Genomic DNA, 11,393 nt, shown 5'->3' on the forward strand with positions numbered 1-11,393 from the left:
TATTAGACATACCAAGCTGAAGAAGGGGTTTAACAGCCTGACCTGGACTCCATGGTTCAAAAGTCACCTAACAGCAAAATAGTGATGAACTCTATTAACGTGTCATGTGACCACCCTCAGTGTGCATCAAAGGACTAGCAAGCAGAGAACTCAGAACTGTCCCAGGAATCTCGTCTCATCTCAGTCCTCACTGCTGCTATACCATAACTATCATCTGTTCACCCATCTTGACCTAGTCCTGTACCTGGGATGTAGACAATGCCTCTCATTCCTAAGAGAAGAGAAGACCAGGCTAGATTTGACAATGGATCAATGACATGGATCCCTTTTCAATAAATCCACACCATGTGGCTCTTCTCCTTAGGCGTACATGTGCAAGGTCTCTTTTGTTCAAAACTAGTGAGATGGTTTGGGTTATCAGCAAACCTTGGAGTGGTAGATATGTTCTCCATCTTGGAAATTAATGGTGCCAAAGGTATCTGTAGGGCTTTTCACTGTGTGCTTTTCCACAGACCACTGCTCGTTTCCATTGCCCTCAGTGGCTGAGAGGCTCCAGGCATGATCTAGCCCATGGTGTTCTTGAATCAGCCGTCCACAGTAACACCTAAACTCCAGAAAACAAGTCACTCAGAACAGAAAATTGATGCAATATTTCCAATCCTCGGATTGGGGTGTAGAAGTCACATATTAATAACACTTAAATTTTCATATTCAGTTCACTAAGCTTGGTAGCAAGCATCTTTACCCTGTAAGCAATCTCCCCAGTCCCTGATTCAACTTCTTAACAGTCTGTCAGTCATGTGATGAAAAATCATCATAAATATGTATAATTAGACTTCATTTCCTCTATCGCTGTTTTTTTGTTGTTTTGTTTGTATGCTTGGGTTTTTTGATGTTTGGTTGGTTGGGTTTTTTTTTGTTTTTTGTTTTTTGTTTTAGGTGGAATCTTACAATACTCAGGCTAGTCTTTAACTTCTAGCTTTGGATTGAAGTAATTCTTCTCCCTCAGCCTCCTAATTAGTTAGACCACAGAAGGTGCCATCAGATGTGACTCTATCTCCTTTTAAATAAAAGTAGTTGGAGTGAGAGAAACAAAAACTTTTGCTATTGATAAAGTACTTCAGGATTCTTCATCTATCGTTTCCCTTCACTTTATCAATACATGATATATAACTATATAATTTGTAAATAAGCATATATATATATATATATACATATATATATATATATGTATATATATATATATATATATGGATTCATATCCTAAAATGTTCAATGGTATAGTGAAAAGATATTTTTAAGTTAGTTAAATAATATAACAGGAATACAAATAGTTAAGAATAATAAGTCAGCTAGCTTGCTAACCCAAGGTCGTTACAAGAGATACAGAGCAGAGAAACAAAGGTCAATTGAGTGTTCCGGGAATCTGTTCCTGTGATGTCTGACTTAGCCTCCTCTGGAAAAACTCCCACCAGAGGTCCCAAAGACTTATAAATTAAATTCAGCCAGATGGTCTGTTGACTCAGATAAACATTTACACTGGGTCCCAAGGCTACAGGGACCAGAGACTATTCTCACGAGATTTGTCAAACCTCTGCCTGAGAACTGCTTACACATATTACAGACATTTATAACAACCAATTGTGTACGATTACCCACAACTCTTTCCCTCCCCCCAGCCTTTATCTATAAAAACCCTAAACTGTTAGATGACAGGGCCGAATCCCCTGTCTCCCACGTGAGATACGTTTCAGTCTGAAGCTTCGTTTATTAAACATGACTCAAGTTATTACAGCAAGAGGTCTCTGGAGTGTCTTTGGGGGTCGCGTCCTTCATGAGTCCCCCCTTGGAGGGGTCTTTCAATAGTATACAGTAAAACTTGTGGAGTCTACTCTATCAAAGGCAAAAATCTTTACCATAGTTGTATATATGTATATTCATTTATAAATATTATATACTTATACCAGTCTACCTAGAAATATTAGTCAAAATAGAAGTAGAATTATAAATGCACCAAATTTTTCATTGCTTTCCCATTCATTATTATAAAATATTAGAAATGGCTATGAAACATAAGCATTCATCAATAAGAATGCAAATATTGGGCTTGACATATAGCTCCATTGGTAGAGTATGTGCTTAGCCTGAAAGAAGCCCTGGGTTTGATCTCCAGTACCACAAAAGTCAGGCAGGGTGGTTTACACCAATAATTTCAGCACTATAAAGATGGAGAAGAGAGAATCAGAAATTCAAGGTTGTCCTTAGCTAGTTTAATAATATCTAAATAATAAGTTTAAGGACAGCCTAGGCTATATAAGACCCTGTCTGAAAAACAAGAAAGAAGCCAGTACGTCAACTGTGATGAGGAGGACCTATAATCTCAGCTACTGGTGAGACTGAGACCAAAGAATTTGAAATTGGAGGCTACCCTAAGCAAGTTAACAAGACTTCAAGACTGTCTCAAATTTTAAAAATATAAAAATCAAATAATTTAAAAGTTAAAGTTAACATTGGTTAAATTTACAAACTCTAGGATATAGTCAGAATTAAGGAAGGTTTATTTTGCTCTACTCACAAAAAGGACCCACTTGCTGACACATACTTTAAAATATATGGTAAAATTTGTATAGTACTTCAGCCTACTGTGCAGTGTGGGTGTTGTGTCTGCTTTTATGCAAATTCAGCAGGTGTAACTTATATGTCAAATGCCTCACTGCATTCCCAACACAGAGCTATTATTTTATCCAAATACAATGTGATAGCAAAATAAAATGTAATGTTTCCTACACGTTTTAAGTAGTAAAAGTTGTTGTCAAATATCTGAAAATATTTGCACGTCTCAATAACTCAGGGCTTCTATTAGTTTCAAGTACCATGCTCAAGAAAGTCAAAAGAAAATGAACACATACACACACACACACACACACACACACACACACACACACCCCTTTTGTACTTCTATCCTTTGTAGAGTAGGAAACTAACAGATGCCTTACTCTGAGTCCCTGAAATATCAAGAGCATTCTGATACATTTGTCATCCATTAGTCGATAGAGCTGTTTCTATTGATCCAGCCAGTACATGGGTATCCAACTTCCCCCTCACTGCTCTATGGGCGTTGCTCCCAAATGCTCCATTGAAGACGACAACGTTCCCTGATACAGAAGACTGTTCTAAGATTTACGAGGAGCTGAGCTCCCTGGCTAGAACCTCCAAAAAAGCTCTTGAGATCTAAAGAAACTCCCCAAAGTACTTTCAACACACTACCTTAAAATGAAAAGGAAAGTGATTTTTTCAGGAAGTCTCACCTGACTAAGTTATGGCAGATTTGGCAGTCTGAAGTGCATCTGAGTCAAAGAAATAAAGTTATTGTTAGTTTACTAATACATGTGATAATAGCTTAATGCTTACTAGTAAATATTTATCATTTTCCACGGTGTAAAAGTTGGAATTTGCTAAATATTCATGCATCATTTACTTTCCATGTCATTCCCTGTGTATAAGCATATTGTAGAAACAATGATAAAATTAATAAAACATGAACTATGGTACCAAAAAACCTAGATTTGAATACCATTGATTCAATGATTCTCCTAAGCCGCAGCTCTCACATTTAAACATAATTTAAAATACTTTATGACCCCCATAAGGTGATAACAAGGATTCTCTTAGCTAATATATTTGAAGTAGATCATGCTACCTGGTACACTGCAGTATACGTAATGAAAGAAGTACGAAAGTTAATGTTGCTCACTGCTGTGACAAAATACCTAATAAAAGCAAGTTAAGCAAAGAAAACTTTACTTTGGCTCACAGTTTGAGGGGATACAGCCCATCATGGTGGCCAGTCATGAAGGGGGGAGTGTGAAGCAGCTGCTCACACTGTGTCAGTCAGTAGTCAGGCACCAGAAAGAGGAACAAAGACACTCAACCTTTCTCCTTTCATTCACTCGGAGACCAGCCTCTGAGAAATGTACCAACCATATTCTGGGTGGGTCTTCCAGCCTCAGTTAAATATCTCTGGAAATACTCTCATAAACACACACATTAATGTGTGTCTCATTAATTCAGTAGGTGATTCTTAATTCAGTCAAACTGAACTTGATGATGGATATTAACCATAATAGATAGGCATCATTCTTGTTGTTGTTGTTGTTGTTATCATTGCTATTATAACTACTAAACAATGATGATAACAGAGCTCTAGGCTATCTAGTAATAAAACATATTTTAAAATATTTTAAAGTCATAAAACAGGACCAGTGATGTAAGTCAGTCGACAGAGTGCTTGTCTAGCACACCCAAGGCCTTGGGTTCTAACACTAGTACCTCATATACTGGGTATAATGACACAGATGTATCATTCCTACAGTCTAGAGGTGGAATGAGGAAGATTAGAAGTTCAATGTCATGCTCTGAGACATACTGAGTACAAGACCATCCTGGGCTACAAGAGACACTGTGTAGATAGATGATAGATAGATAGGTAGGTAGATAGATAGATAGATAGATAGATAGATAGATAGATAGATAGAAATATGCACCTCTATGTATGTGTGCATGCGTGTATGCATGAGTATGCTTATGTACATCTGTGTGTATAACAATATCAAACTAAATACTGCTGTTGATCCACCTTTATGCCTGTCTGATGCCACTCTGTTTTATTAACACTATTTTGTTGTAGTATTTTTTATTTGTATGGTTGGTTAGCTTTGTTTTATATTTGATTCACTTGGTTTGGTTTAGTTTGGTAGGTCTTAGTTAGTTTTATTCATTTGGTCATTTGGTTTGGTTTAATTGGTTTGGTTTAGCTGGCTTGGTTAGTCTGTTTTGGTTTACTTGCTTTGGTTAGTTTAATCTGATTTGCTTTGGTTTTGCTTGGTTTAGTTGGCTTACTTTGGTTTGGTTTGGTTTAGTTTGGTTTAGGCGATTTTGTTGATTAGCTTAATTTGGCTCAGTTTGACTTATTTATTTAGCACAGTGCTAAGAATGGACTACAAGACCTTATACACACTAGGCTCTGCCACAGAACTCTAGACCAATTTCCATCATTATGCATCAAGACATCTCAAAGGCAAGGCCTCTGTGTTTCCGTCTTCTTTCATATTCTATTCTACTTTTCTTGGCTGGAGAGTCTGTGAAGTCCTAGGATCCATCTCTAGTATCAAAGTAAATCAATAAATAAGTAGATAGATAGATAGATACATAGATAGATAGATAGATAGATAGATAGATAGATAGATAGATAGATAGATGGATGGATGGATGGATGGATGGATGGATGGATGGATGGATGGATGGACGGACGGACAGACAGACAGACAGACAGACAGATGAGAAAGAGAGGTTAAAATTGGTTTTCTTTTCTGGACACATATTTATCCATATAAATTTCAAATCTCTTGAAAAATCTTTCAAGATCTTGATGAGTATTTTATTGAATTTGTAAAATGAGTCAGGACTTAATATATGTATAGTTACTTATATATTAATAATATATAAATACATAATAATAATAATAATTTTTTTCTCTTTATAATTCAGAAAAACTTCCAGGATTGAGTCATCAATGGTCATATTTTCAGTGTAAAGTAAATTTTTAAAAAACTATAGTTTTTCAGGAGAAAAAAAAAGATATTGCTTATAAAATCAGGAGAAGTGTAAGCTGCTTGGAACCTGACATTCTAGCCTTCACTTCTCTTGTACCAGCCTTGATGTCTTTCCTTAAAAAATAAGAAGAACAAGAAGTTAGAATCAAGCCTATTAGATTTGCTGTCTTATTAGGAACTAAAAAAATATTAATAAAAGAGAGAAATTTTTTTTCCTGCTAAATAGTGAACTACTAGTTTTATTGTGTAAATCTGACCCCACCTTATCCCCAGGCTAATGTTTTGAATGTTTGAATTCCAGCCCCACAGCCCAGGGCTTGTGATGCTGTTTGAAGGCTTGCAACCTTTAGGAAGTGGGGCCTGGCTGGCAGAAATATTCACTTAATGGCAGGCCCTTGAAGGTAATGACTTACCACTCATTCCAACCACAGTTTCTGTTTTCTTATCTGAACAATGTAAACAGGATCTTGCCACACACAGGAGGTAGAGTGGACTACCCTACATGTTCTACTGATTCTTCTGAAGTTGAAAGTCAAAATCAATCCTTCTTCCCTAAAAATTGCTTCAATTCATTTTGTCACATGGATAAGAATCAAGAAATACACCACCATTTCCTACCCATTACACTGACAAAAACACATAAAGCCATGCTTCTTGAGACTCTTACTAGAGTCCAAGAAAATGAACTATATAAGAGGAATGATCATAGCCATCTAACATTTTTTGTAATCACATGAACATAGAGGCATAGTATTTCTCCTCTGTAAAATGTAGAAAGTCTTGGATATTTCATAGAATTATGGTAAATGGAGCCAGGCACACTGTAGTTCTAGCACCCAGGAAGCTAACACAGGACAATGATGAATTTAAGACAACTGGGGTTGCATACTGAGACCCTATCTTAAAATAAATCTGTATCTTTTCTCTGGAACTAGGGGTTGGTGGGAGAGCCCCACGCACACTAAGCGAACGCTCCAACACTGAGCTCTGTCCCACATCCAACGTTCTCCTTGCGTCATAGGATATGTGGAAAGACATTTCATATCTTGTCACTTTTCCTAAGGTCCCAGGAGATTATGAAGATGATTTTGCACTGGAAGCGAATGGAGTGACTTGGACCTCAGTCTGCTTTACACTATGCCTATCAACCCATCACATGACACTATAAAAGATGAATGGAAAGAGGAAGAAAAAAAAGTGTTACCTTGGCATCCTATAAACATTTTATAAACAGGTGAAATGAGAATTTCCAATCACAGGACTTACCAACCATAGGTAATTCAGTGAGGGTGGGACTAGTCAATGTTTAACAAAGGCAAAGAACACCATTTTAATTCTTGCCAAAGAACCTTCCCATGCACCCCCTGTACCCATGACTTCTAAACTTTAAACGCACATAAGGCCAACGGCACAAGGGAATCTAAAATAGACTAGCTGCCCTAATTAAAATATTTCCCTTCTATTTCCCTATCAATTTTCCACCAGGTCAATGACATCCAGTCCTAACCTCATGAACCTGATTACCCTGAGGAATTTTCCGTAGATCTTTCTTTCTCCATTTCTTCCCAGCTGCCTAACTGACCTTTGTCCTACAAGTAGAGTTTCCATAGGGTTGTCCAGAACTCAGAGTTCTCTACATCAGCCCTGCCGCCTGCAACCTACATACACACAAAGCCCCCCAGAGGAAAACATAAGTAAGTCTGGAGAGTCCTTGGATCTCTGCAATGACCTTAACGTGTCCTCAAGAATCATCATTTCCCATGGATACTTACTTAACATAAAGAATAGTCATAATATTTTTGTATAGTTAAAATGTAGATACTAGGGCTGGAGAGATGGCTCAGTGGTTAAGAGCACTGATTGCTTTTCCAGAGGTCCTGAGTTCAATTCCCAGCAACCACATGGTGGCTCACAACTATCTTTAATGAGATCTGATGCCCTCTTCTGGTGTGTATGCAGACAGTTACAATGTACTCATAAAAATAAATATTTTTTTTAAAAAATGGAGATAGTAAAAATTATTTGCCTAAACTTGGGTTACAGTCTTGTACTTCTATGACACCTGTCCTGCCTCTAAGATGGACCACATGGAGTACTGTCCTGTAGTACCACACAGAATGGAATCCACCACAGTGTAGTGCTGTTAGTACATGTAATTTTTCCTCTTTTGAGTTGATTACTTCTTTAAATAGACTTTTGACAGGAACATATTGGTGATAGGCACTGGAGACATTGTGAGGTAACTGACAAAGTCCATTCTCTTACTAGGTTTTCTACAATATCCATGGCATGCTTTTATGGAGTAAAGGAATAAATGCATTGAAATTAATAAATACCCTCACTTCATAAATATAATCAAAACTTCTACCTAAGTGATATTTCTAAATTTCTTCAAACAGCACTCAATGTAACGTTGCTTTAAAAACAAATGTAATTTAAAAACTGTACCTGTGAGGCTCTTTTGAGCTGGGAATGAATTTGTTGCATTCTCTCTTGTAGAATACTCCTTCAATCCAGGATTTCTGAAACAGCAAAACATAATCTGTGATCTGTTTGAAGGAAATGAGAGTGTGGTATAGCTATGATAATTTAGGTAGGCAAGATATGCATAATTATCATGATACTTGTTAAAATACCAAGACGAGGGGCTGAAGACATGGCTCAGACAGGAAAGTGCTCGTTGTACAAGCACGAGGCCCTGAGTCCAGATCCCTAACACTCAGCAGAAAAGCCAGGTGTGGTAGCATGTACCTGCAATCCATGCTCCGAGAGGCAGAGAAAAAAAGATTCCCTGGGGCTTACCGAAAGCTAATCTAGCTGACATAGCAATAGAAGAAGACATCAGTGTCAGTCTCTGTCTATCCATGCACAACCACACATGTGTGCATACACACACACACACACACACACACACACTGCCAAGACCTACCAAACCAAAATAGGCTAAGCACTCAGCAGCATCTATAGTCAAATGGTCACAGAAAATACCAAGTTAATTCAAGCAGAATCTTGTCTCGAATAACAAGATCTTAGTATGTAATTCATGATTCCTTAAGCCTGCAAAGACTTATTTCCACATCTTGAGCCATAATCCTACCACAGGATGCTCTCAATACTTTAAACTTATCACTTATTAAATCCCAATGTGTCTAAAGTGTCAAAAGACTGGGAAGCACATGAAGGGTCAGTTGCGATCTTGACAATTTCTTTAGATAGTCTGTGAGTGCAGCTCCCCATTTGCAGCATCCCTTCGTGGTACAAACCCTACATGGGGACTTGGGATTCACTCTTCCTTCTAACAAAGTGCCTTCCATTCTACAAAATTCAAGTCATATCCAACCTCCTCTATAAACTGCATTCAAAGTCTGGAAACAGAAAACTATGAGACTCCCGTTGTTTTATTTTATTTATTTGTTTTAAGTTGGGTTTTTTTTTTTTTAGTGTGCAAAAGTGCTTTGCCTGCAGATGTGTATATGCACTACATGTATGCTTAGCTACTGCAGGAAGCTAAAAGATGGTATCATATTCCCTGGAACTGGAGAGGTGAACCGCCACATGGGTTCTGAAAACTAAAACCAAATCCTCTGAAAGACCATCAAATGCTGTTAGCACTGAGCCAACTCTCCAGCTCCTTATATAAAATATTTTGATGCCATATGGCCTAAGATTAGAAGTGTGGATATGACTTTAGACATCTATACAAACTGTGACAGAATGGGAGGGATATAATCTTTTCCTAAGTACGCTTATTCTAAATCTGAGAGTTTACTACTGAGTACAGCAAAGGTAACAGAGTCTAGATCTTAATCAAAAGAGATGAGGGCAGTTGGATCTTGTGTATTTAACATCTATATCCATTTAAGCAAAACTTCCAAAATTAAGTCCAGGGTCACCTTAAGTCTGCCTATCCTCCCTTCCTTTTGCACAGTCTACAATTATTTTTACATATTAAATAACACTCAACAAATTGGGGGAAGGACTTTGAAAACATAAATCTGGAAAAATCCAAAGTCACAGAACTTAAAATGAACTAAATGGAGCCGGGCGGTGGTGGTGCACGCCTTTAATCCCAGCACTTGGGAGGCAGAGGCAGGCGGATCTCTGAGTTCGAGAGTTCGAGGCTAGCCTGGTCTACAGAGTGAGTTTCAGGATAGCCAGGGCTACACAGAGAAACCCTGTCTCAAAAACCAAAAAAAAAGAACTCAATGGACATAAGCTCAGTGTGTTTATTATGACAATCATTAGAATCTTTAAGCCCTATTAGAAGCATTAACCTAGCTACTCTATAAACATATTAAATATCTAATCTTTGCAAAGGGACAACAGAAGTGCTACAAAGACATTCATATGTCCGCAAAGAATCCCTCCTCTGAATTTTGAAATGTATGAATCTACTAAACAATTGAAAACTCCTTCGGACAGGCCTCCACTGGGACTTCTATAGATTCTTGTTACTAAGAAAAGTAGAAAGAAAGGGGGAAAGAAGTAAGGCCTGATATAATACCTCATATGTACAATTCACTAGTGAAGCGAACTGTAAACCAGCTACAATAACATTCAATAGTGCTCCTACTACTTCAGAAGCTGAGGTAGGAGGATCAACTGGTCCCAAGAGTTTGAGACCAAACTGGGCAGCACAGCAAGATGGGCTCTCCAAATTCAGGTACATAAATAAATAAACAAACAAATAACTGGCTGCAAAAATGAGCCCCAGTTTACAAGTTTCTATAAACAAACTAAGCAAGCTCAGCTCAGTCTGTTCCTTTTTTAAAAATATTTATTTCTAGTTATCATGTATATGAGTGTTTTGCCTACACATATATAAGTGCACTGCATTGTATGTCCAGCGCCTTCAGAGGCCAGAAGAGGGCCCTGGGACTGGAGTCATGAACAGTTGTGAGTAATCATGTGTGTGCTGGGATTCAAACCCAGGTTCTCTGAGAGCAGCCAGTGCAGGAGCCACTGCTGAGCCACCCTCCATCCCCTCAGCCTGGACTAGATAACAGCTCTGTGGTCAGACCTTCTGACCAAAACACTTAAATGTTTTTCATATCTGTTTGCTCACATGCAAAAATAACGATGATAGCCAAGGCTAGCTCATCTGCATACATAGCTCAGAGAGTGTCCTTAGCATCAGGGTTCAATCCTAGCCCAAAAATAAATAGTTGGACTAACACTCCATCGCAGAGCTACTGGGAAGTTTGTTCACTGAAAGCTTAGAATTCTTCCAAGGCCTTACTAGGTCTCCATAAACCATAGCTATCATCATTAGTCATCCCACATGTTAAAATTAGCTTTAGGTTGTTAGTGACTCCACTCGCATCTGTTTTCACCACAGAACAATACGGGACCCTCTAACTCTTCCTCAAAGGACTCCTCATAATATGACGTAATGGCCTTACAGGTCCATTTTCTCCTTAAACTCCAGGAGATGTAGACCTAGTACCAGTCACTTATATTATTCCAGGCTCCAACCCAAGAATTGTTGAATGAACAACAACAAAATGGATATTTTCAAAATAAACCTGCAGGTATCACTGTCTACCTGCAGGTATACAATGGTATAGAAGTTTCCTTTCAAAGGTATAAGCAGGAAGCCTGTGATATAACAAAAACATGGAAACATTCTTCCTGAAGTTCCTGTAGCTCAAAAGTACAGCAAAGACCTCTAATCCCAGTTCAGGAAGCCAAGGCAGAAGGAAGGATAGTTCAAAGCCCACCTGTGCCACATAGTGAAGATAAGGTGCTGTAGCTGTTCTCTCTCTCTCTCTCTCTCTCTCT

General features: G+C 38.1%; 1 protein-coding gene across 1 annotated transcript in view; it reads right to left on the reverse strand.

Annotated features, from left to right (window-relative positions):
* Trpm6 (transient receptor potential cation channel subfamily M member 6) overlaps positions 1-11,393 on the reverse strand; it is a 135,873-nt gene that overhangs the window by 103,646 nt on the left and 20,834 nt on the right. Inside the window, exons 2-4 of the mRNA XM_028770157.1 lie at positions 8,061-8,134; positions 3,309-3,347; positions 427-604 (exon numbers count right to left, since the gene is read on the reverse strand). Of these exons, the coding sequence (XP_028625990.1) occupies positions 427-604; positions 3,309-3,347; positions 8,061-8,134 (291 nt within the window). The remainder of the gene's footprint in view (positions 1-426; positions 605-3,308; positions 3,348-8,060; positions 8,135-11,393) is intronic.

This window comes from Grammomys surdaster, unplaced genomic scaffold (assembly GCF_004785775.1).
Source record: "Grammomys surdaster isolate TR1022 unplaced genomic scaffold, NIH_TR_1.0 198, whole genome shotgun sequence".
Classification (NCBI taxonomy): Eukaryota; Metazoa; Chordata; class Mammalia; order Rodentia; family Muridae; genus Grammomys; species Grammomys surdaster.